This window comes from Crotalus tigris, unplaced genomic scaffold (assembly GCF_016545835.1).
Source record: "Crotalus tigris isolate CLP2741 ecotype Arizona unplaced genomic scaffold, ASM1654583v1 scf7180000018122.1127207, whole genome shotgun sequence".
Taxonomy (NCBI): Eukaryota; Metazoa; Chordata; class Lepidosauria; order Squamata; family Viperidae; genus Crotalus; species Crotalus tigris.
Window position 1 is genome coordinate 273194 of NW_024096835.1, and position 27169 is coordinate 300362.

Below are 27169 nucleotides of genomic sequence, written 5' to 3' on the forward strand. Positions count from 1 at the left end.
CTGAGTGATGCAATTCAAAAGGAGCACTAATTCAAAATGCCTACCTCCAATGGAGAAATAAATTGTAAATTTGGCAGAATTAGTAGAAATGACCAAACTGGTCAAGGATAAAACAACAACAAACAATTAATAAAAGCCTGGAAAACTTTTGTGGACTTTTTGCTGAAATTGGAAAAAGTATTTGCCATTTTTCACCTGTGATTTTCTGAGGAAAGATTTCTGAAAACAAAGGTTTAATCTAAAGTAGATTGCAGAATCCATGACCTCTGAAGACCTAGCCAGTCCCTTTCAAATGTTCTCCCAAACTATAGTTTTAAATGTTACTATAATTACATAAATAGTGAATAGTCTTATTAACAATATCTAATTGTTAAATAAAATTTAAATTTCCACAAAAATCTTAATTGTTTCATCTTCAAATGTGCAAATGAAGGGTTCAGACATCAAGCAATCTCAGTTTACTACAGCGTATTACAATGTGCCATTATATATAGTTAAAAAAAAAACCTACAATTTTGTTTAGTCCATCTTACCTGCTGTGTAGATGTCAAAGTAAGTAGGTTTATTAGCTATATTTCCTGTTATTTCCAAGCCTGGACCTTTGGTTGTTACTTTACTGGCATCTCCCTGGGCTTTATCAACATCTACTTCAAATGGACTCTTTGAAATATGCTGGCCAGCAAACAGAACTGTAACCTAAAAAAAAAAATTAAGAGTGTTCATATTAGATATAACAGACAACTGCAATGCATGTGGCAAGTGATGCAAAATGTGACAGACCATCTCCTGGCCACTGAAAATTGTTGTGATTATATACTATTCAAATATCTCCAAAGCCATCTCTTTCCATAACCAGCTCATCCAAACTGCTTCTCTTAAAAAAGCAATAGCACTTAGAGACTTATATACCGCTTCAGGAAGCTTTACTGCCCTCTCTAAAAGGTTTACAGATCCAGCATATTGCTCCCAATAATCTGGCTCCTCATTTTACCAACCTTGGAAGAATTGGTAAGCCAAACTATCAAGATGCTGGGGTGGCAAATGCATATTTCAGAAGGAGTTTTGTGAAGCATGATAAATATTGCTGTAGCACCATACTCTATTACAACCCTACATTTACAAAAACATTTTTCAGTTCAGTTCTAGTTCTCCTCCCTACGTACAAAGTCTTCAGATTGCCTTACCTTGTGAAGACCTGCAACTTTTGGCAAGTACTGAACAGCAAATGTCTTGTTCTTGTCATTGTCAGGTGTCACTTTGGCCTAAAAAGGAACATTAGCTCAATATTTTCACTCAGAATTGCAATCTTTTCCTGGTATCTAAGCTTAAAATAGCACTTTTGGGGGAAAATGCTCCTCCACTAGAACTTTACCTCACAGTATCTCTTTCATGCCAAACAAACACCAGCAGAAATTCTCCCACTGAAACAGAGTCTTCTATTAGAGCAGCATTATAAAAGATGACATGAAAGAGCCATTCTTAATTTTCTAGTTAAGGAACTGTCTAATATTGTTTTGTAATGCAACAGCCACTGCAAAACTTATTTACTGGATTCATACTCTAGTCTAAATTTCCATCGAAAATGCCACTCAGAGAAGCTATCAAGAATAACAGAATGATAATCAAACATCCAAATCAAACCTATTTCAATTTTAAATCCATCAGTAAAGAGTATTACTGATTCACCTTAGCAATCAAACCAATCTATACATGAAAAGTGTATTGAAATAGATATGATTTTGCCTACCGACAGGATAACAAAGAGTAAGCTCTCCCATTATAAATCCTGAACGGCTTAGGACCTGTCTGAAAAAAATCTTTTCCATTATGAACATGTCTAGAGATTAAAATCAATAGCTGAAGGTGTCCTAGAATTTGTTGAGATACATGGAAAAGGCGGTGCTCGATCAACTTTTCCTGCATCCCTCACAGAATGTCTCTGGGAGATCTATTTGGCCTCCTGTTTCTCTGCCTTTAGAACAACCAAACACATCTTTTTTTCCATTATTTTAATTGTTAATTTTCACATTCATTTTTGCATTTTCCTTTATTTTTGATATACTGTATTCTAACTGTGTAGCTTCTCTAAGAATTTAGATAATTGACATAAAAATTGAATAAATAGCTTAGTACCTGAACTGGAGATACCAAGGAGTGAATCCCAGTTCTCATGCATGCACTGTATTAGTCACACTATAGTCCCATGAAATTCATTATAAATAATTACACTTGTGCAAGAACATCATTTTCCAATTACGAGAGAATAACCCAAAGTAATTGTTTATTCTACCCAAGATTCATCAATATGCACACCTCTTCTCTGTTTCCTTCTGGATCTTCTATGAAAACCATTACTTCACCTTGACCAGCACTGATAGTATCAACAGTGAAGTTGGCAGGTTGTCTGACCATATTTCCATGAGGTTCAATTCCTGTAAACGCATAAAAAAGCCACGCTCATGTGTAAAAGTATTCATTTACTAAATCTTGATATGCTCTCAGAGTTAACACTGAATTAAGCTATCATGACGAATCACCATTGGCAGATAAGTTTATGGATTTGCTTAAGTCATCCAAGATAGTGGCCAGCAATCCCGTAAACCTAGCTTTGCAATGCTCCAATACTCCTGACCCAGTAATTCCCATTGTTTCAATGTTTTCTTCTCCCTCATGTGTCTATGAGATTTCTAAAAACAAGTATTTATACAATCTTCTCCTACAGGATACACTTTAGTATCCATAAAATACAAAAAATAGAGCATAACTAGCACAAGAATAGCTGGTGAAAACTGCATACATATAAATTGAAGTGGGCATGGTCCTAATCCCTACATATTCTGATAGCTTTGTTCCTTAAAACACAGGCATGTTTCCATTATCTTGGATTACTCTATCCTCAAGAAATCTTGTTATTCTCTAGGGCAGTGATTCTCAACCTGTGGGTCGGGACCCCATTTGGGGTCGAATGACCATTTCATGGGGGTCACCAAACCATGCTGTCCGCCATTTTTTTCCCTTTTCCCTAGCTGTCCTACTCCCTCTTATTGGTGGCCACACCCACTTGGGGGTCACCACAACATGGGGAACTGTATTATGGGGTCACGGCATTAGAAAGGTTGAGAATCACTGCTCTAGGGAGACCTTTGTCCACTATTCTTTCCATTGTTTAGAGGAGTCAAATGATCCTCCAATCAAACCATCAAAAGATGAGTTAATATAAAGCTGAATCAATTCAGGTGCTCCCCTAGATTTGAAAAAGTCCTACTACTAATAAAAATAGCTTATAATATACAATAAAACCAACTTATACCTTTTTCCAAAACTCTGTATGTGTGTACTTTTTTAAAAAAATATCCTTGGGTGATGTGATCTTGCTGCAAATAATATCTATGACTTAACTGTCTCCATGTTTTCATCTACTTTTTCAAGCTAGTTACATCTTCCTGATAGTGATGGAATACAAAGGCTTAAGTCTAGGGACATCAACAATAATCTGCTCAAGAATGTCATGTAAAGAAACATTACAGATACAAAAAATAATAGCCTTGCTGAACTGGTTCTCATAGCATTGGGGAATTCATATCAAAGTAGGAGTGCCTTTTGGACAATTTCCACATTTCTGAATGTTAGCAGTGCACAAAATGAACACAGTGAAATATAAATGTTTGGTTACATAGTAAGAATCAACTAGCTTTTCCATCAGAGTTATAAATATGCTAAGTGTTGCCTATTTATTATTTAAATTTATTATAGCTGCCCAATTCCAATACAGTGCACAGTGTAACAAACAAACAAAAACCTATAAAAACATATGAAACCTAAAACCACACAGACAAATTCAAACAAAACAAAACAGGGCTCCAAAAATAAAACCAATACACTAACTCAAGTCCAAGGACCAAAGCCAAATTACATAGGACCTTACCTCTGCCATATGCTCTTGCCTTCTTTGGATTAAGCTTAGGTTTCAAAGGTGCACCTGGTTTCAGCTTTGCTTTGGGGAACTGTGACAAATAGGTCATTACAGAATGCTCATCCACATTAGGATGTATGATTTCTTCAGGAGCGATGACCTAAAAAACCATTAAAGGACAGTGTTAAGTGGGCCTTCAACTTCCTTGCCAACATTCCTGCTTCTTAACTATTTGCTTAGGCTTGGAACTACGGTTAACTAAATGCATTAATAAGGGCAAATAGCCTTTTCAAAAATGTACATCAAGTTGTAATCTACCTATTAAAATGATACTATTACCGCTATTCAAAACTGAGGAAGTTTTATTCAGTTTTACCATATATTTTTAATAATATATGCCTATATATTAACATGTTTAGATATCTCATCACCCCCAGAAAAAAACAACTATAAATGGCATGATCTGAAATCTACATAAAAACATACAAAGTCTTTAATCTACTTTAACAACATCCCATCCAGGTGCTATTGAGACATGTTGGATCCCAGTGCAAACATTTCCAGCCACATTTTTTTTCCTATTTTTACAATAGAAAGACAACTGAGCAGCTCTGTAGGCATTCAGATTGATTATTATACACTTATAAGCTCTGATGTAACTGAATCCTTTTGTGAATAGAATCAATCTGAATTTCTGACAGAGCCAAAATGAATTTTCAGTTAAAAATGGAATTGGTACTATTTGTAAAATATATATATATATTGAAAAATGAATCCTTCAAATTCAAATATATTCTAAAGAAGCTTTCACAGAGTAGCCACTTTTATTTCATGCAAGAAGTACATTAAATCGTGCATAAAGACATTAGTGGATTAGTCACATTCCATATTCTGACAAGTGAATAATGCTGTTCCTAAACGTTAATCAAATGTGACTGTTTAGTTTATAGGCTACTCCTTAGATACACTGAAGCCTCTCCCTTTCCCATACCTGAGGGACACCTAGCCAGTCATCTGCTTGCTGCATAGCTTCACGAGCATTATTTACAGGCTTCTGAGGATCCCAGCTTTCCCAGTCTGGGCAGAGACCTGAAGATAGGAATTTGGGAAAAGTTAAATCTCTGTCATTAAAAAAGCATGAACACTTAGCCAAAGAAAAATATTTGAATGGCACAAAATTAGAAAGTGGAGATTGGCAGCCAAAGCTTTCAGTGCAAAGCCCAAAACCCACCCACCCCACTTGGGGAGGAGGGAGAGGGAGGAATTGCTTTTACAATGCACACAACAAGTCTAAAGATTCCCAGGATGCGGGGTTTGTAAGAAATACTGATGTTGATGGCAACCAGTACAGCCACTAAATTGCTGTGGCTCTTATCAAGCTCAAAGCTTTTCTTAGAGAGGAAAACAATTTATATTGTGGTTAAAAGACAAGCTCTGAAATCTCATTCCATGATAGTCTTAGCCATGAAAGTCAGATAGGTGGCTTTGGACCAGTCACTCTCTCTCAGCCCAACCCATTTCATAGGGTTGTTTTTGTGGAGAAAATAGAGGGAAGGTACATTTAATATGTTTGCTGCCTTGAATTATTTGTAAAAATAATAAAGGGATACAGATAAATAAAATAAATACACCTCTCAAGCTTTTTTGGGTGGTCCCCCAAAGAACCAGGCAGTCAAATATTAACAGCATGGTTCCCCAATATTTTGGAACAGAAAAATTAAAACAGTAGTGTACACTCTAAAGCTGTCTCTTTTTTTAAAAAAAAAATTTGTGACATCAAACACAGAATTCTGTTCTGTTCACATAGCACTACCCAATGTCTCCCACAGCTCGCAGCCTACAAAATGCTGAGTGCAAGTGCAGGTTACAAAAAAGTTATTTATGTTCAAAGCTCTCAGTTATTGCTATATGCGATATAAAAAGAAAAATCACAGGAGGCTTACCTGGAGCACAGCTATCAACCAAGGCGCCTAGTGCTTTGCCATCTTGCCAATTTTGGTTGAAGTTTGTTATTGGGAGATATGGGATTTTGTTCTGAATCCATCCCAAGAGTCTCTGTTTAGGCGTTTGTTTCTTGGCATCATCATCTCCTTCATCTTCCCACACTGGCATAGAGATTGAATAATGGAGGATAAGGGTCCAAACTAATCCTAGGATTAGTTTCAAGTTTCCATCAACAATAGCTTTACTATCTGAAAAGAGAAAAAAGAGAGTTGCCATTCCATTAAGTGCCACATTTATACAGGCAGTCCTCAGGTTAAGAACAAGTTGAATTCCTAATTCTGTATTTAACTTGAATTTGTAGGTAAGTCGGAACTTGTACTTATAAAGAAGTTGCCTATTATTAAAAATGGCAGACAACATTGTCTTTCCTCAACCTGAGGAACCGCTGAAGCTGCACCATGCCTTCAGGAACCGCTGAAAACAGGCTACATATTAAAAACACACAGCTTCAGTGGTTTGTGAAAGCACGAACAGATCAGTGGTTTCTCACCTCAGGGAAGGCGAATGTCATCCACCATTTTTAGTAATAGGCAGCTGGTTTATATCTATTGGTTGTCCTTAAGTGAGACACGTTCTTAGCCCAGGGATCTTTTTTTTATGTGAAAGAAGGTATTTAGTCTGCTATAATGAATCACAGTCAGAAGCTTGGATTCCCAATGCACTCATGTGGACATCAACATGACCACAGATTCCTTTCTTGGCATCTGTCAACTCTCCATACCCATATTTCTGATTATTTAACTAAAATTATAAGGAAAGCTAGCACACTGCAAAGCCAAAAACCAGTCTCAACCATAACCTTTATTTCCAAAAATAAATATGACAGAGGCTTTCATACAAAAAAAAAAAGTATAGAGTTTTCAGCCCGATGCTTTTTTTGGCTGCCTGCCAAAACAAAAGACATACTTAAGCTAATAGAGAGCATTATGAAGAGAGAGAAAGGGATAAAGAGCAACTTCAATAGGAAGATATTTTATAACCAGCCATGCCCACCATGGCATCCCCTGCAATATCTCAATAAACTAAATGGGCCCACTAACCAAGAACAGTTGGAAATTCCTAACTTTGATTCAATTTAGCCCCAGGCAGGCAACGAAACAACAAAGTTTAAGCATATTGTGATCTCAGCAGAAAGTATATTGATGATCTACTGACAATTTCTAAGTGATCTGCAAAATCTGCACCTTGATCCTATTTGACAGATATCAGGGCCATAGTGAAACACAAAGTAGATTCTATGAATCTAAAGCTTACTCAGTCTGAACTCCATTCACAATTCAAACAGCATCAAATTTATCATCTTTAGCATAATACCTTTTCTCAGAAAGAAAATAATGTTTGTACAGCTTCATTGGACCGTCATGGTAGTGACAGTGGGCAGGAATATAAGCTTATGTTTTTGATAGATATACATAAAGAAAGAAAATATTTACTATCATTCTTCCTGAAGAATGAATTGTTCCTGAGACTTAATGTTTCACTTATGTTCCTAGAGGCTCTGGCTTAATATTTAACTGAGCAGGAAGCCGACTGAAAGCCAAAGAGATGAGAGTGAAGAGCTGGAATACAGATTTCAAGAGAGTTGTCTAGCTGGCTAGTAACACTAGGCAATTGCTCTTCTGTCAGATTACAATTCTGTTCTGGTTTAAATAGTGGACTTTGGCTGACAAGAATGAGTCTTGTGTTGCATAGGAGCAATGAAGATTAGAAATCACTACATCTAAGGATTAAACACAATCTATCACACAAGGGTTTGAACCATTTGTTTTTCAGCTCTCACATTTGAGTTTTAACCCAAGGTTTTGAAATTTAATTACAGATTTCAGGGGGGGAAAGTTTATACAAAATGTTATGGAATAAATGCTTAAAATGGCACAATGCCTAAAGTTTGAGCAAAAGAATTCCGCTTGCTTAAAACTACTAGCAAAATTTTCTTAACCAATTGTTTAAGAACACAGACAGTGATATCATACTCAAATAAAACTCTAAGCCAAGACCCAAGGCCATCTCGCATTTGGTTTCTCATTGTGTCCAAGTAATTGCCTTTGGGATGCTTGTAGTCACTGTGGGTCCTTGTAGAGACTACTGGAAGCATGCCACCTTCAGCCCAGAGATAACTCTGATTCTTCAAAACTTTTGGTAAGACCTCTTCCTCATTAATTATATAACTCCCCTTTACAACCATCCAAACTAGCAGCCATCACCATGCTTTGTGCAAATGAATTCCTGAAGTTAATTATGCACTGTGGAAGATGTATACCATTTAGATTAGATAGGTAATATTTATCTATATTAACTGCCACTAGCTCTGAAAAAAAAATAGTTTCTAGGCCTTTCTAGGCCTGACAATGCAAGGTTTGAATCTGGGACCTTTCAAATGCTAATCTTATGCATGATGCTGTCTGTTGTTCTTCGGTTCTAAATAACATATATGTGGGGAAAATCTAGAATGAGTGAATTATATTATTAATAATTTAAATTGCAAGGGTGCTAACTTGACAATTCTGGCTGGCCTAGTATGATTCTCAAAGACTACCTAGACAAATCCCTACAGTTTTCTTGTCCGTTTTTCAGAAATGGTTTGCCAATTACCTTCTGAGAGAACATGACTGGCCCAAGATTACACAGTTGGCTTTATGACCAAGGTGGAACTAGCACTCATAGTCTCCTGGTTTCTAGCCTGATGCCTTAACCACTATATCAAAATGATTCTCCAATGCCCATTACCACATCTGTATAGGTTGTTTCAGTGTTAATAAAATCAAAAGCAAATATATTGTGTTCCTAAATGATATTTCGATGGCCAGTTGGATTTGGAAAGTCAGCTAACCCACAATAAATCTTGTTGTGTGACCCAATTATTGTTGTTAGATAGTAAGTACTCTTAAACTGCTGTAACAACAAACTAACAACTGAATGCAAAATTTAAATCTGGCTACTATAAGTTAATAGGATTTGAGCAGTATTTCAGATTTGATTTAGAAGAAGTACGTCAGAATACACAGGAGTACAAAATGCACCATCTGACTTTGTTTCACTAAGCCAACTATGTATGTTTCCAGAATTGTGCAGCTGCAATTTCTGCATAATCCCAGAAAAGACATAACTGCTTTAATGAGTCATAAACTGGAGTGCATTTGCAACTACCTGAAACATTTCTAAATTAAATCCAAAGCATTCCACAGCTCTAATAATTGAATATCTTATGAAGCAACTTGCAATGAACAAGCACTGTGCAGAAATTATAGAAAAGAAGCCCACAGATATTAGGATATGCAAACAAGTTCTTTTCTGGGATTCATGCAACACCAAACAACAAAGTTTCTTTGTCTTAATTTGAGATGCAAAATGTGTTTGGTTTAAAAAGCTGCCACCAGGTGTGAGTCCATGCACAGGTTAAAGCCCTTTTTGTCCTTTCAAATCACAATCTGCACAATCTTACTAAACCTGACCTAGAAAGCCTTCACCTGTCCGAGTGAAGTGATCCAGATGCTGCCATCTGTAGGTTTTATTTGCCAGGTAAGATTAAGAGCGAAACCTTACAATGCAAGCGGATTGCACTAAGTATTCAATAATAAAACTCCTTCCATTGCAGGCAATAATTTTAATGTTAATAGCTTTGATCTCTTGCCTAGTCAATTAAGAGTGCAATTTGCACCCAGACACTGTCATTGTTGATTGTAATCTTAAATTACTTAGGCAATTGAACTAAGGTATTAAGTTAACCTAAGGCCTGAGAAACAATGTTTAACTACCGTGTTTCCCCGAAAGTAAGACCCAGTCTTATATTATTTTTGTCTCCAAAAGAGGCATTAGGTCTTACTTTCGAGCGGAGTCTTATATTTTCTGTGACATTTGCCTCGCCTCGCAGCGGCAGCACCAACAGCCCCATCCAGCAAGAGCTCGCATGGCTGCTGGCCCACTTCTGCTTTGGCCGCTTGTGACAGGAGGCCGCATGGCCCCCTGCCCCGTGGCGGCAGCCAGGTGGGAGGGAGTGGGTGCGGACCTAATTAGGGCTTAATTTTGGAGTAGGGCTTATATTAGGCCCAGCCCCACAAATCAGGGTAGGTCTTTTTTTGGGGGGTGGAGTTTATTTGGGGGAAAACACGGTATATTGCAATATTTAATAGTAGATGTAAAAGTATGCTTACAGAGCAGATACTGATCTCCAGGAGATGAAATTCCCCTTGTAGCTTCATCTTGTATTTTAATACAGTATTGTAACATGCCAGATTACAACAGCAATTGCTCAACAGCCAAAATGTACTTTTAAAGTATAAGGACTGTGACAATTTCCACCCACAAACCGAACTTGCACAATGCTGTGACTCTGCTAGAATTCTATAATTTATTGAGCTGTTGCAAAGTGTAAGAATTTATATCACATTAGGAAAAATAGCCAAAAAGAAGAAATGCTGTGCCAAACTATTCAGGACACTTCAATTTATGAGAAGCCCAGTGTATGATTTGCTCAGACCTCCTGAAGATTTTCTTAAACAATGGAAGTTTTTTTTTACAGAAACCAATAAAACAATACATAGTAAGTGATCTATTTTCATCTCCTTAATTTTAAATTACACAGTATCATAGCAGATTGTGTTAAATGTTACAGGAAAAATTGCAGTATTACAGTTGTATGAGAATTGTAAAAATTACAATCAAATGTTGTTAAACCTTGTAATAGATTTCTTTAGTCAAAGCAGAGACAGGAAAACTTTCAGAAATCAAGAGACACATTTTCCCCTTCATAACCTTCAGATAGTGGTGACATTGATACATTACAATGAAGGTGACAGTATGGAATTTGCATCCCTTTGATACTGATGGGATTGGACCCATTCACCACTAACCCAACCCCATGAAATAGGCATTTTAACCCACCTGTTCTGGGGGTTTTATTTTTAAGTAAATACTTTTGCTATGAAAAATCAACAATAGGGGAGCAGGGGGAGATAGTTACTGGTGCTAGAAATACGGGCTAACTGTTCCTCACTTCCTGTTTAGAGGCATGATCTATGGATGGTGATCTAACTTGATGAGTAAAATAAGCTAAATGAGTGGGCTTGCACAGGTCTGCATCACCTATTGGCTACCAGCAGCCCACCAAGCAGCATTATGTGGCCTGCTATTTTTTAAAAACAAATTCACCACCATCAGGAATGGACAGCCACTGCCCCACAAAACATATGCTGTTGTGTGCCTCCAATACTGCTGCTTCGCTAACCATCAAATACCTGATGGTGCACCAACCTGCAATGATTTTGAATGTATCATTGTGTCCCTTTCTCCTCCACAGGTCTGGTCTACTGGTTGAAGTGCTGGATTAGAATCTGGGAGACCATGTCTGCTTTAGGCAGAAAAGCCAGCTGGCTGGCTTGGGACTAGTCACTCTCAGCCCAAAGAAGAAGACACTAACAAGCTACTTCTGAAAAGGTTGCCAAGAAAACTGTACTAACTTCTCTCTGTAGTTATCAGGAGTCAGCAGTGATGTGTAAGAGAAGAGGCTGAGATAGAATGATTTAGTTTCAGGATTCCAAATACAGCATTCATGTGCCCACTGAACTTCACCCTACCCACTTCTCTGCCCTTCTGTTTACTTTTTAAAATAAATTGTATATTCTGCAAAGCACCAGCCTAAAACCTACATTTGATTCCCAAGCTTTCTTACAAAACAGAAAATAAAGGGGAGAAGGGGGTTGTAGTCCAATGCGCCCAAATGGGCACATTACAAAAGGAGGCCAAAGATAATAAGAATGGATAGCAAGGAATAGTGTACAGAAATGAACTAGAGGGAGTAGCAAGCACTGTGCCAAGCAGTGAAAAAGCAGCATTTACCAAGGTAAGCTTTAAATGGCAGCCATTCTATAAATAGACCAGCCCCTCCCCAGCAGCATTGTTTGCAAGGCTGTTCATTACACAGTCGCAATATTTTAAAAGTGCCAATCAGCTCCTAAAGGTTGGGAATCTCTAATTTATTTGGAACATTTGCAGAAACTCCTCAACTTACAACCATTTGTTTAGTGACCAAAGTTACAACGGCCTGAAAAAAGTGATTTATGACCATTTTTCACACTTATGGCCACTGCAGCATCCTCATGGTCACATAATCAAAATTTGGGTGCTTGGCAATTGACATGTATTTATGACAATCGCACTGTCACAGGGCATGCGATCACCATTTGTCACCTTCCCAGCCAGCTTCTGACAAGCAAAGTCAAAGGGGGAAGCCAGATTCGCTTAACAACCACATGATTCACTTAACAACTGAAGTGATTTGCTTAACAAGTGTGGCAAGAAAGGTCATAAAATGGGGCAAAACTCACTTAACAACTTCCATGCTTAGCAATGGAAATTTTGGACTCAATTGTGGTCATATGTTGAACGCTACCTTAATAAGGATATCTCTCAACTTGTTAAGCAATTGAGAATAACATTTAAATAAAACAGCAATTATTAAAAAAAAACTAAACTCAGAACTATTAGATAAATCTGAAGGTGGAACATCAGGCATCACTGATCACAAGGGTCTTCATTTTAGTACAGAATGCAATAAATGGCAAATCCAGTGTTGGACTCTCTATATCAGTGATGGCGAACCTTTTAGAGACCGAGTGCCCCAAAACCGCCCCCTACCCCCGTCCCCATTCCGCCCTGCCCGTTGGACCACCCACCATCTCCACGGCCCACTACAGATCACCTAGGCAGCCCAGCAGCGCCATGGTGGCCACGCCCTCCGCCCATGCCCCACAGCATCATCTGCATGCAATGGGGCGCAAGGGTGGAGTCTTGTCCCCATTGCCTGGCTACCATGTCCTTGGCTGCACTCCTTCATATGGGCTGCATCCAGAGGCAATTCTCCTCCAGGGGGGCTGTTGGTGAGGAGGGGGCCATGGGAGGCGGGGCTGGAGCGACAGTGTGTGTGCCCACAGAGAGGGCTCCAAGTGCCACCTCTGGCACCCGTGCCATAGGTTCACCACCACTGCTCTATACTATGAGGGGTGGGGTGCAATAGGAGTAGAAATGTGGGGTTATCCAGGAGACAGTTCTGTCTGGTGCACTATTGTTTCCTGTTACTGCAATTAGTGAAATGACTTCAAATACAATAAAGTCTTGCTTCCTTCAAATGCCAGTTCTAAAAAAAGTGTGCAATTAGAGCGTACAGATATTTGCTCCAAGATAATTTTGGATATTATCCAAACTTTGGAAAACTGACACTTTTGATAGTAACAATATTTTGTCCAACTCCTAACCATGAGTTGTTATCTCATTGAGTTGTATTCTCAACCATGAGTACAACTGTGAGTTGTAGTCTTTACATCATGAATTGCAAAGCATTATGAGCTTAAATATTTACTAAGGGAAAAGTCCCTTGCAGAAAGATTATTCAGGTTGCAATTCAAATAACTCTTCTAAAGATATTGTGTGGGACTTTGGTGTGTGTGTGTGAGAGAGAGAGAGGGGGGGGGAAGAGAGAGAGAGACAGAGAGACTGTTATTACCAGAATGTAATCTGCTTTCAAAAGTTCCCGAAACGTAAGATAAACTCACATTCCAATTGTTACACCATTGGAGATAAAGCTCATGTCCCTGCTTAGTCACTGTAGTGTGAATTGGGACCCACAGACTCTAACAATGAGCAAATACACTTGATGCTTTTTAAAAACTTTGTTCTGCTTCAATACAAGGAATTTGCAGACAATCAGCGGAAACATGATAAACTGCCATAGTCAGTTCCCTTAGCAACTGCAACACAGAGAAGGGTTGTGTTTTTTACTGACATAAGCAAGCAAGTGCTAGAGCTGTGATGGCGAACCTTTTAGAGACCGAGTACCCAAAACCTGCCTCCCGCCCCTGCTCCGTCTAATGCCCTGCCTGCCCCACCCCCGCCCGACCCCTGCCCCGCCCGCAACAGGGCCACCCACCACCTTCATGGCCCGCCACAGATCACCCAGGCGGCCCTGCAACGCCATGGCAACCACACCCTCTGCCTGCACTCCACAACATCATCTGCACGTGATGGGGCATGAGGGTGAAGTCTTGTCCCTGCTGCCCGACCTGCCATGTCCTTGGCTGCGCTGCTCCGTGCAGGAGGGGGCCACGGGGCGACAGCACGCATGCCCACAGAGAGGGCTCTGAGTGCTGCCTCTGGCACAGGTGCCATAGGTTCGCCACCACTGTGCTAGAGCATCACCAATGGAAGGACAAAGTAAGCAGACCTGCCAGTCCTAAAAAAAACCAGGCTGTTGATTGTCTGAAGAAGTTAATATAGCTAATGGATGTTGCAGGTAGCAGCACCTGGGAACTCATAGGATCTTCCACCTTCCAATATAGCCTTCAAACTTTTAATCATTTGCCAATGTTGTAACATGTACTGGATTTGCTCCGGGATTAAACAGGCTTTCTTTCTGAGTAATCTCCTTTGAGAGATTTCAAGGTTCAGGAATCAGATGTCCTCCCCACTTGTTACCTTCTTCAAGCTAAATTAGCACAGTATTTTCCTGTATTCACAAGGGAGTCCTGTAAAAGCTGCGGGCAGTGTGTATTATTTAGCATTTTTAGTTTGACCAGTGAGACAGAAAGAGGAGACCAGGATGCTACAAGTTGCATATTACTACAATTCATTCAAAAGTACTTGTAAAATTCCCAATGAAGGATGCTGCTGGTTTTGCCAAGAAGCGAATGCAAGGGAGCTGGACAAACTCAAACCCAGGAGTATAACCTTCTCCTCTTTCATCACTGACATTCCTTAGGTTTGAAGTGTTGCCTTCTCCCATTACAGCTGCTAATTACACATCTGCAGTTGTAGAACACATGCTTCATCCTTGAAATGATCAGCATCAAGGCATGTTTTTCATTGTGTTGCTTTTTCAAGGTTAGTAATCATTTCAGAAACTGAATAGAAATTACTATATATTTTAAGGGACAGAGAAGTTTTTGTTACAAGCACAGTGTATATCCACTTCCACAAAAAATATTCTGTTAAAATCATTATCCTCCATAGCAGAAAATAAATCATTAAATCAATGTGAAGCAGGGGTGCTATAATTTTTATGGAAAAAAAATGAAGAATGGAATTGAAGAAAACGTCAACCAAGACCATCCATAAACATCAAGTAAAAACTGCTCATATTCCAAAAATAGGTATAGTAGTCTTCTCTTAACAACTGGTAGCTTAGCATCCATTCAAAGTTATGCTGGACCTCCCCAGAGGTACTTACAACCTAGTTCTTGAGTTGTCATACCTGGTCACATGATCATATTTGGAGAACTTATCAACCAAGCTTGCATTTGTAGTTATTTGTAATGTCCAAGTCACATAATCACAATTATCAGCATTTTTTCCTGATTTCTGGCAAAAAAAATGCCCATTGAGTAAAATGGGTTTGCTTAACAACTGCATGATTCATTTAACAACTGCACGATTCAATCAATTGCAGCAAAAAATGTTGTAAAATTTGGCATGACTCACTTAATATCCACCTTGTTTAGCAACATAAATTCTGGCCCAAATTGTGATTGAGGACTATTTATATTAGTCAAATTTATATAACTTCCCATCTCACCAAAGGCAACTCTATCAATTTTCAATTAAAACAAAATTCACTTCTCAAAGGAATGGCAAGTTCTATCTTGGGCAAAATTCCTTCTGATACATGGAAGGTCTGGACAGAAATGCATCTCGTTATCACCCACAAATGTGGAGACATTTCCAATGGTGCCCTGAACTATCAATGGCATTGCCCATGGGCGGTCTGTGAGGGAGAGCGGCAGTTTTAAAATGTGATAAATGTAAAACCTTGTGCAAATGTAGAAAAACATTTTTCAAAGAAAGTAACTTTTATGAAACAAGATAGGTCTTCCTGTGTTAGTCTAGAGCAGGTCTGCATAACATGCCAAACAGCTATACTGGGTGCCAGGTATCCTCTGTCACCTGTGATTTTTAATTTATCAATGTGTCCCTTTCTCCTGTAAAAGTTGTGCAGGCTTAGTCTAGAATCATAGGCTAATTTCTATTCTCATGTCAAACAAGCAATAAGCTGTCCGTTTTGTTGCTGCCTATAAGTTACCTTACAACACATACAGTGGATCAAAGGATATCCTTGCAATCAGAAGTATTCTGTAATACTTCCAGTGAAAATGATTTATTCTATCTACAAAGATGAAAGATTCTGAAACCACCTTATATGATGTCATTTCAAGCCACGGTATAACATTACAAAAATGAACCATTATGCATATGTTTAGCTTGTACCAGATGGAATAAAAAGGAAGCATTTGGAACCAATTGTATTTGTTTTTCAATCACTTTGACTAAACCTGATAAACATTAATTCAGCTTCATCACCTAATGCTTGAAACTGACTCAATTCAAACAAACCATTAATTAATGCAGTTAATTAAGAACAAAAGTGGGAGCTTCCAAACCCTTCATGGTTATGACATAACAACAGAAAAGGAATGAGCACCATAACTCAAAACTTTACTATGACATTCCAGGACTCATAAGAGTTTAAAAATAGCAACCCTTGTGTCCATGTGTAACAACTGGAGTGTCAGGCCCCCAAACCCTTATTGCTTTCCCTGCATATGTGCTCTTGTTTGGGCCTGCCATTCTGCTGGGAGGGGGGAGGAGATTTGCTTTCGCTTGGGATAACTTTCGCTTTCTATTTTTCCTCTACCTCCTCTCTCCACTTGAGAAAAGAATGTGTCTCTCCCTTATCAGGGAGACAGTTACTGAGAAACGAAACTGGAGAAGACCTTGAGATGGGCATCAACTGTGCCAGTTACCCAAATATCATGACACTTGTGGATTGGCTGGATTTCAAATGGACACTATGACTTTGGTGGGAGAAGGAAGATCGCTAGCTTAACTATACCGTTTAGTAGTAGTAGTAGTAGTAGTAGTAGTAGTAGTAGTAGTAGTAGTAGTAGTAGTAAAGTTGGAAGGGACCTTGGATGTCATCTAGTCCAACCTCCTGCTCAGGCAGGAAACCCTATACCATCTCGGACAAATGGCTGTCCAGTCTCTTCTTAAAAACTTCCAGTGTTGGAGCATTCACCGCTTCTGGAGGCAGGTTGTTCCACTGGTTAATTGTTCTAACTGTCAGGAAGTTTCTCCTTAGTTCTAGGTTGCTTCTGTCCTTGATTAGTTTCCATCCGTTGCTTCTTGTCCTGCCTTCAGGCGCCCTGGAGAATAGCTTGACTCCCTCTTCTTTGTGGCAGCCCCTGAGATATTGGAACACTGCTATCATGTCCTCCCTCGTCCTTCTCTTCATTAAATTAGACATACCCAATTCCAGCAGCTGTTCCTTATATCCTTTAGTCTCCAGTCCCCTAATCATCTTTGTTGCTCTTCTCTGTACTCTTTCTAGAGTCTCAAGATCTTTTTTACATCGTGGTGACCAAAACTGGATGCAGTATACCAAGTGTGGCCTTACCGAGACATTGTAAAGTGGTATTAACACATCACTTGATCTTGTTTCTATCCCTCTGTTAATGCAGCCTAGCACTGTGTTGGCCTTTTTGGCAGCTGCAGCACACTGCTGGCTCATATTTAGGTGATTGTCCACTAGGACTCCGAGGTCCCTCTCACAGTTACTACTATTAAGCAAGCTACCCCCTATACTATACCTGTACATTTGGTTTTTCTTGCCTAAATGTAGAACCTTACTTTTTTCACCACTGAATTTCATTTTGTTAGATAGTGCCCAGTGTTCAAGTCTGTCCAGATCCTTCTGTATCTTGAGCCTGTCTTCTGGAGTATTGGCTATTCCTGCCAGCTTGGTGTTGTCTGAAAATTTGATGAGTTCCCATCTATCCCCTCATCCAGATCATTGAATGAAGATGTTGAAGAGCACTGGGCCCAGAACAGAGCCCTGGGGCACCCCACTACACACTTCCCTTCATGTAGATGTGGTTCCATTGAGGACCACTCGTTTAAGCAGGATTTTCCCCAGATCTCACCTTGACTTTCCTACTGTCACTAACCCCTAATAAAAGTTTCCTTTTGAGACAATGCCTGTTTGAAGAGTGCTGCTTTCTTGGGTGATTAAGCTGAGGCGGGTCCTTACATGGAGGGAACTTTCCAAATGATTCCATACAGGTACTCCTTGATTTACAACTATTAGGTTAGTGACTGTTCAAAATTACATTTTTCACACTTACAACCCTTGTAGCATTTCCATGGTCACATGATCAAAATTCAGATGCTTGGCAACTGGCATGCGTTTATGATGGCTGCAGTGTCCCGGGGTCATGTGATCACCTTTTGTGACCTTCTGACAAACAAAGTCAATGGGGAAGCCAGATTCACTTAAGAACTCTAACTTAATTACTAACTTAACAGCTACAGTGGTTCACTTAACAATTATGGCAAGAAAGGTCGTAAAATGAGGCAAAACTCACTTAACTGTCTTAGTAACAGAAAATTTGGCTCAACTGTGGATGTTATTTGAGGACTACCTGTATGAGTTAGCTAAAATCAGAACAAACAAAATTCTACAGAACAGAAAAACTACCAATGTACAGAACCTGCTGGAAAGATTCAGTTGATCTTTCAAGCCAGCAATCTAAAGCAGCGGTTCTCAACCTGTGGGTCGCGAACCCATTTGGGGTCAAACGACCATTTCACGGGGGTCGCCAAACAACGCAGTCCGCCATTTTTTCCCCTTTTCCTTAGCTGTGCTACTCCCTCTTATTCTATTGGCTTTTGAAAGCCAATAGAATAGACTCTATTCAAGAGACTCTATTCTATTGGCATTCGAAACTCTTGAATAGAGTCTAATTCTATTGGCTTTCAAAAGCCAATAGGAATTGTCCAGGCTGTCTATGCCCTGCTGAGCCCACCAAAACTCCCAGTCTGCAAACGGTGCTGCAAGTTGTCTGCAGCTAAGGCGAGCTTTCTGGACGTTTCTACCCCTCCCTGCCGAGCAACTACTAAATGTAAGTAAAAGAGGGCCAGGGGTGGGAGGCCGGCAGGCGCAGGGAGGGTTGCTGGCACGCGTGGGGCCCGGAAGGTGCCTTACCTCCCTTGGGCTGGGCCAGCTGGTGGCCCAGCCGGTGGTCGCCCTGCGTCCTCGCTGCCGCGTGCCATGGTCGCCCAGGAGCACCTGGGCCTGCCTGCCGCCGCACCGAACGTGCGGTGGCCAAGGTAAGGCTAGCGGGACAGCGGCGGGCTCAGGGAGGGTTGCTGGCATGCATGGGGCCCGGTGGGTGGCTAACCTCCCTTGGGCCGGGCCAGCTGGTGGCCCAGCCGGTGGTCGGCCTGCGCCATCACTGCCGCTTGCCAGTTATGCCTTGGCAGGCATAGGGGGCAGCACCATGCATGCAAGGCACTCTCAGGCCGAGGCAGTTGCTGGGCGACGGCCTGCGTGCACCCTCGGCCTGCCCAGCGTGCACTCCAGCCGCAGGAGAGGAGGCGGAGCGTGCGCGCCTCCTGCCCTACTCACAGGGAAATACAGGTAGTCCTCGACTTACGACCACATGGTTGGGGGTCGCAGCATTAGGAAGGTTGAGAACCACTGATCTAAAGGTATCTTATAACAGGATAGGGCAACCTTCTGATAGCCCATCCTGGACTTAACAATTGAAACCTTAAACAAGTTCTGAACATAGGAAAAGCTGCTTTTCTGGAACAAAGCCAGCTTCATAAAATCTAAGGTTGTAATAAATTAGACTTTCAAGTTATCAAGCTAGTAGAGACATAACACTGCATGATGAAATTTGTCTTTTAAGAGGAGGTGGAGATAAATATTGTGGTCAAGTAAAGCAAGGAGACATGTCAGTTGCCTCATCATGAGTGCAGTATATTTACAGCTGTTTTGCAGAACAAAGAACATTTGGCTGCTCAAACACACTGCAGAAGTTCAAACTGACAAGAGTTTATAATTATCAGGGTTATTTGTAAATTTATAGATAATGTTTTTACACTCTTTAATTCCTAAAAGGGATATTACTGTGTCTTTAAACTACATCTATTTTATTACTGTTCTAGTTTTTGGAAAAAGTGTTAGTAATTCTAGAATTTAACGGAAATCAGCTGTTATATTTTGATAATTCTTATAATTTATTTTAAGATGTTTTAACCATGTAAGCACTGTCTCTGGTGTGAAAACATGCTGCAGCCTTAATGATAAAGAGTTTGTTTATATAAAGCAATGAATGACAAATTTCAGTATTTGAGAATTTTACCCAAAATCAGCCTATTTGCTAACTCAGAATAATAACTTAGCGACTCAACAACAACAGATAATAACAGAAACCCCTGAATTTAATGAAGTATTTGGGAAGAAGTAGTGTTTGTTAAAGTTATTCTGTTAAATATGAGTTTACACAACTGAAGTGAAATATGTCATTTGTGTCAACTCATGTCATTTGTTTAACTACATCAATTGTTCAAAATATTTCAGAAACAATGGACTTTGTCCATTACTTGGGAGTGAAAACTGAATTAAAGTATCTGTTGTATCCTCCGGAGGTACACTAAATTGAGGTTTTACAGTACTGGGAGCTTTTAATTTTCAGCCTTGATCTGAAACGTAACTGGGAATCTACGTTTGGCACAGAGTCTTAACGGAACAGCATAAAAATAGGCCTGTGACCATAAATTATTTTGCCCAAACTCATCATTCTGTTAGAGGGACTGCCAACCTGTGCCACAAGATCCACAAACAACTTGTGGCAGATCTCAGCAGGAGCAATGGAAATGATGCCCTGTCACTGGCAAAGACAGGGCTGCATATTTGCACCAACTGACTGAGGCAGATACTTAGCAAGGTTATTTAGATCTGGGAGTAATCAGCCCCTAGAAATGTTTTCTTTTCTAACAAAATTTTGCTATAGTCATTCTATAGAATTTTTGCTTCAAAGTTTGCTTCAACACATTTTTGGATAAATGACATAACTGACAAAATCATTATACTGACAATTAATTCCCAGGAGTGCAGGCCCTCTCTTTATACTTCACAAAGCACATTGCTTATAAGTGAGGTCATCTCTTCGTCCTCATGTATGTGAAGGGGGAAAAAAAACCCAGAAACTGGAGATGAGATCAGTTTGCTTTATTTCAGCCTTGACTGAAATGATGTCTTCCGAAGCATCTGAAAATTGATGTAAGTATGTATTCCAGTAAGATTTTCTTGGCAACTATTCTTGCCTATACATGCAGATATGTAGCCTCTTGCTCAAAATTGCTATTCATTTCAAATCAGACCATCTTAAGTGCTTAGGGATCTTTAATTCTCACCAGATTTGAGGGGACTTTGGCCAAGATGCCACAGGCATTCGCTACACAAATCACCACCTTTTTAAAAGGTTGCTGCATCCACTGTTCATGCAAAATGTTCAGCTCAGGGAACTGGGAAAACAAAGATGAGTAATTATAAAAATTAAAAGAGAAGATGCTTTAGGGTTCTGAGCTTCTATTCAAACAAGTCCAACCCAAACAGCTATGCTGTTTCTTTGGATTTATGCAATCATTTTAACTCCAAACTTAAATCCAAGATCTTGAAGCATACCAATATGCTTTGTCCTCCCTGTCATAGCACCTGCCCTCTGGAACACCATCCCACCTGAGATCAGGACAGCTCCCACCTTGGTGACATTCCAGAAGTCCCTGAGGACCTGGCTGTTCTACCTAACCTGGGGCTGCCATGGGTGTCAATCTCTGTTCCTGTACATATCCATGGTTCTTTTCCTATTTTAATTGCAAATTGGTCAGGGTCATTTTGAGTTGGGCAGCCTAAAAATTTAAATAACTTCTAAAAAAATGAAGCACATTATCAGCCTGCCTTAGAATTCAGCTGGAAAATATTTATTCATTCAAGAAAGAGAATCCAGGATATCATGAAACTACTTTTTAGTGTTCCAGTAAGTAGAACGCAGTGAAATATATAGACCGTAGAACAGAGTTTTCCCCCAATTTTACAGTCCAAAGGTGAAACCTCGGTTGGGGGGGGGGCTTCCTAATTGTCCTTTTCATAATACAGAAGGACTACCCAATCTAAACTTACCATAGGAAAACGCTAGAAAAAAATAAAAACCATCCTTAAGTTTATATGAGCAGCTTTTGTTTGTTTCCACTAAACAGCTCTTACTAGCCAAATACTAGTATATTCTATAAAAAGCAGTCTTTCAGTCTGATATTTCAGAAGAAGTAGCAGAACAAGGCAAACTAAGCAGAGAATGCTGGATCTGTGGGATTTACATTCTTTGCAATGACATAAACTATAATCCCATGCTTATCCATCTATTGTAAGCAAATGTTTTAGTATGAGTAGAGACTTTCCAACAGGACAAGAACAGGGCTGCTTCAAAGCAGAATTGGAAGGAGCACCTCCGGTATCATACGCTCAATTTCATCCATTTGAAACAACAGACCTTGACTACAGCCCAGAGTTATATTTAAAAGCCGTTTGGCTCAGAGTCTATGGACAATGTTAAAGCACCAAAAGCGGCTTAAAATCAGCTGCTGCCTTCTCATTTCTCCAGAAAAAAATGCTTTATCATTTTTCTTATGTCAAAATAGATTTGGACAGATACCTATTGATATGCATAGCTTATATGCAGAAATCATACCTCTATGTCAGAAACAGAAAATGAAGACCAGCAAAAATATTTTTCTAGTTAAACTGGTTGGGCGCATTACCTTTTGTGTTTATGTAGCATATTTTCAACTGCTGTTTCTCCCATCCCTCGCCCAAAGAGGAAAAGTAAGAAATACCTACTTGGCATTTCCTGAACTGGAACTCATTACAACTTGTTTGATTCAGGCACAATGTAATATTTAAATTCCATTCCCTTTCTTCAATGGCTATTTAAGTGAATTTTTTAGTGTAAGAGCACATTAGTTCCTGCTATTTTTATTAAAATGTAAGAAAGTAACTTTTAGTCCTTGCCAAAACATGACGATTCAAATTTCAGGTGACAGTCTGGTTAAAAACAAATCAGAAGGCTGATCTTTTGCGAAGAGAGAGTTGAATAATGCTCATAAAGAATCTTCAGAGACCAGCCCCTTCTATGCTAGATTTAATTCAAGTCTCACCGCTGTAGCATAGCAGATTATCACCTAGCATCAGAACTGATCCCAAGGGTAAGGAAGATTCTATGCAGCTGACACTGCAGGACAAAACACTGTTTAAAACACTGTTGCCAGAAACTGAGAGAAACACTGCAGAGAAATTCAGAGAAGAGTTAGAATTTGGAAACCAAGCCCAAAGAACAACACTACAAGGTTATAGGTATATTTAGCTTATTTTTTTTTTTTAAAAAAAAAGGCAATTAATGTGATGGCGATAGGATGAGGCGATAGCAGCCTTCAAATTCCTGAAGAGCTTTTGCTACAGAAGAGGGAGTGTATTCCCTAATGTCCTGCAGGGCAGGACCAGAACCAATAAGCTAAAAGTAGGAGGAATTTTCTAATCTTACAAGCTCATGACCTACCACATGACCTGTGGTTTCTCCTTCATTACAGTTTTTTAAGCAAGGGTGGATAAGCAACTGTCAGAAAGGATCCAGTAAATTCTGCATTGAGTGGCAGATTGGAATAAATGATGTCTAAGATCTCTCCCAACCCTATTATCTGAAGATTCTGTGATTAAAAGGAGCACCAGTAGCTGAGGAAGTAAAATGCCTTGCGCTATTCCTGGATGTATATAAAGAAACTTAAGATATTGAGAACAGGAGAAGGATATCCTGACTAAATTGAAGTGGATTTAAAAATGGTTGTGCTTCCCATACTCCGCCTTCCTTAGTGGTTTATGTTCAACATCCTCCTTCTAATTCAAAAATATAGTGTTTTTTATTTTAATTAGAACCCATCGGGATATCTGCCTACTGCTATTTCAAAACTCTTCAGATACTCAATTAGAATAACTGATCTTGAGTTACCCAGCACTAGGAATCATATGTTAATAAAAAGATCTAGGAAGCTTCCAGGTCATAACATCTTCAGTATTAACAAGTATGTTTCCTTACGCTGTGTATGGATCAAGATACATCTAGGCAGCTGCCACCAACAGAAGCCTGCACAGATAAGTAAAGCTGTTCAGATATAGTTTAGTCAAGTATCTTCTATGCAGCACACGCCAAGCACTGAAGGAGAATGGATAGGTTTCAAAGCCAAAAGCAACACTTTGGAAGTAATCAAAACTGATTACTGTTTGGGGAAATCCTTGACTGCAATGTATACTTTGATTCACTTTTTCCATCTGAAACTATCCATAGTCACAACATGAACAAAACTGGCAAAAGGATATCCCATTCATATAAGAATGCACAGTTCAGCCAGATTTTATTAACGCCAAAGAAAAGCATTTTGAAAAAATAATCCTGAACATCCTAAATTCATGGAAAACAGTTTACAGTGTGTTACATCTTTTAAAATGTGGTGCCTTGAGATACTTCCTCAAATTAAGTTATTTTAAAACATCTTATTCATGATTATGGTAGAAACCTAGAACATATAATATCCCAAAATAATTTTAAATCAGCTAAACAAAATCACAAATGATAATTCACTTTTATTACTCATATTTTACCACACATAAGCCATAGATTAAAGAAAAAAGGAATCTTGATACCTCCTTCAAAAAAGATTGGATTATCAACATTGCTAAGGCAAAAGCAGCAGCAGACTTAATTATAGTATTTCTCCAACCTTATCACCAATACTACAATACAGGCCTTGATATTTTGCATATTATCCTGTTTTTTTGTAACCATCCTGTTTTTCAACTGCGTTATCACCCACTGCTAGAGGAAATCCAGATGTTTCCCTTAACAGCTGGCAGCCTTGACACATAACTGAAGAACAAGGGTTATTCGTTTACTTTTTATATGTAGTAGTATAAAAAAGATGCTTTAGAAACTGAATTCCAAAGCATAATTCACAAAAGCCAATATTCTGTCAAATAAAAGTTCACTTGTGATAATTAAACTATTTCTTAGCAGTCACTGACTATCTTTGAAGGATAGTGTAACCGTCTAAAACTTGAAAATACAGCATCATAATTAAATGGATTCAGAGTTGAAACAACACTGAATTCTGAATCCCTCTTTCCCATGTATATCATACCACTTCAGCTGACTAAGAAGCTACAGGGGGATTCCAAAGCTTGGATCTACATTAACACTCCAAGAGTATTTTGAATTATGTCAGAGTAGTCTCTTCATACTAAGAAGCAATAAAGAGAGCTACAATGCTGAAGATAGCAATCTATTTTTAAGATATAAATCCTGCTTTTCCTCCAGGGGCTCAAGGCAATATGTCTAGCCTTCTTGCAAGAAAAAAATACTTTTTAAGTTTTCTCACACCCAATATATGAGATAATTTAGTAGAGTACCTGCTATGGCCAGGCTTACAGCGCTAGTTTCGAACAGATAAGAATGTTGGCATGAGGCCCAGTTAACTTGCTTGATCATGGAGGTTACCGTTTGCTCATTCCTTTGAAGTGTTCCTAAAGCACAGTATAAAGTGAGCCTGAAACATACATACACTCTCTCTTTCTTTCTGGGTGGTCTCTATCTTTGCAGAAGGCCATGTTTTGCTAAAAGAAATTCTCCTTACAAACCAATCAATTAAATTTTGTCTATATAAACCTCAACACAGTTGTCAGCAATGAAAACCAAGCCACGGGCTCACCTCTCCTCCCCCCCATATCAACATCCAAATTAGTATAGCAATAGCACTTAGACTTATATACCGCTTCACAATACTGTCCATCCCTGTCTAAGCCAGAGGTCCCCAACCTTTTGGGCACCAGGGACTGGTTCCGTGGAGAGAGTTTTTTTCCGTGGACTAAAGAGTGTGTGGTTTTGTGTGCTGCCTGCATCCCGCAGATAGGGCTTTGCTTGTTGTGCGGACCAATTGCTGGCATGCCGTGGACCGGTACTGGTCCACGGTCTGGGGGTTGGGAACCTCTGGTTTTACGGAGTCGGCATATTGCCCCCAACAATCTGGGCCCTCATTTTACTGACCTTGGAAGGAGGGAAGGCTGAGTCACCCTTGAGCCGGTGAGGATCAAACCCTTGGCAGTCAGCAGAAATAGCCTGCAATACTGCATTTTAACCACTGCACCATCACAGCCTTCAAATACTTTGTGCCAATGCACATTTCAACATGCCAAATATAGTAAGCAGGTTACATGGAAACCAGCTCATGTACATAAACACAACCTACAGCAGTCCAAACACAATACTGTGTAGACCAATTTTACAGTGACAGATGCAGTACAAATTGTACATAAAATGTTTTATCTTTCAACAATTCATCTATACTTTTAGACTTTTCAGTTCAAAATAAGAGAACACCAGGTAGCTATTACTAAATTTAGCATCAGCCTTTATTAAAATTGAGCATGTCATTAGAATCCTATTTTAATCTATTTTATTCTATATGAAAGAATCTATAAATTTAAGCAACATAAAAGCCTCAATAAATAAATAAAAAAGAAGGAATGCCATTATGAAACTATAAAAGATCAAATATTTATTCTAAGATGCATCAATCTGAGCTTTAACTCACCATGATTAAATATTTAGTCATCAGGCTGATATCAACCATTGAACCTTGTCCCTTCCACAGGAAGTTTACTGTATTTTAAATCTGTTCTAGCACCAAAAGTGTTGAGTTGTCCTTTACAGTGATAATCCCTAAACAAAAGTTCTCCTCCATAAAAAAAAACTTTACAGGAAACAGACAGACAAATCTGCTAACATTCCTTTCAACACAGAATCTTAAGATGTAGCACATGTTTTGGTCAAATTGGCCAAAGGAGACAGAACTTACTCTATGTAATTTGCTTTCTGAAGCAGAATTAGCAAAGCCATTTTCATGCTAAACTCTGAGCTATTACAGCTAAAATATTCTGACTAGCTTATAGGATATTTCCACTTTTAGTTTCATCATCATCATCATCATTCTAGCCATTGTCTATCCACTGCAGGATGAAGGCCTCTTCTGGATGTCCTGAGCTTTCTTTTGCCATTTGGGCCCGCAATACTTTCTGATATCGTCAATCCATCTTGTTTTAGGTCTCTTTCGTGGATGCTTTTTATCAAGTGGGATCCATTCTATGACTGCCTTGGTCCACCTGCCGTCAATTTTTCTTGCTATGTGACCAGCCCATTTCCATTTCAATTTTTTTACTCTCTTGATGATATCGTATACTTTTGCTTGTTCGCTAATCCAAATTAATTAATAAATAATTAATAATAATGTTTAGTTTATTGGTTGTAATTTAAACAGTGCTTTCCA

At 39.2% G+C, this 27169-nt stretch overlaps 1 protein-coding gene across 5 annotated transcripts in view; it reads right to left on the reverse strand.

Annotated features, from left to right (window-relative positions):
- FLNB (filamin B) overlaps nt 1-27169 on the reverse strand; it is an 81487-nt gene that overhangs the window by 44080 nt on the left and 10238 nt on the right. For all 5 annotated transcript variants that reach the window (XM_039348089.1, XM_039348093.1, XM_039348092.1 and 2 more), the window contains exons 2-7: nt 5857-6105; nt 4905-5002; nt 3926-4073; nt 2314-2432; nt 1185-1262; nt 534-696 (exon numbers count right to left, since the gene is read on the reverse strand). In XM_039348089.1, the coding sequence (XP_039204023.1) occupies nt 534-696; nt 1185-1262; nt 2314-2432; nt 3926-4073; nt 4905-5002; nt 5857-6105 (855 nt within the window). The remainder of the gene's footprint in view (nt 1-533; nt 697-1184; nt 1263-2313; nt 2433-3925; nt 4074-4904; nt 5003-5856; nt 6106-27169) is intronic.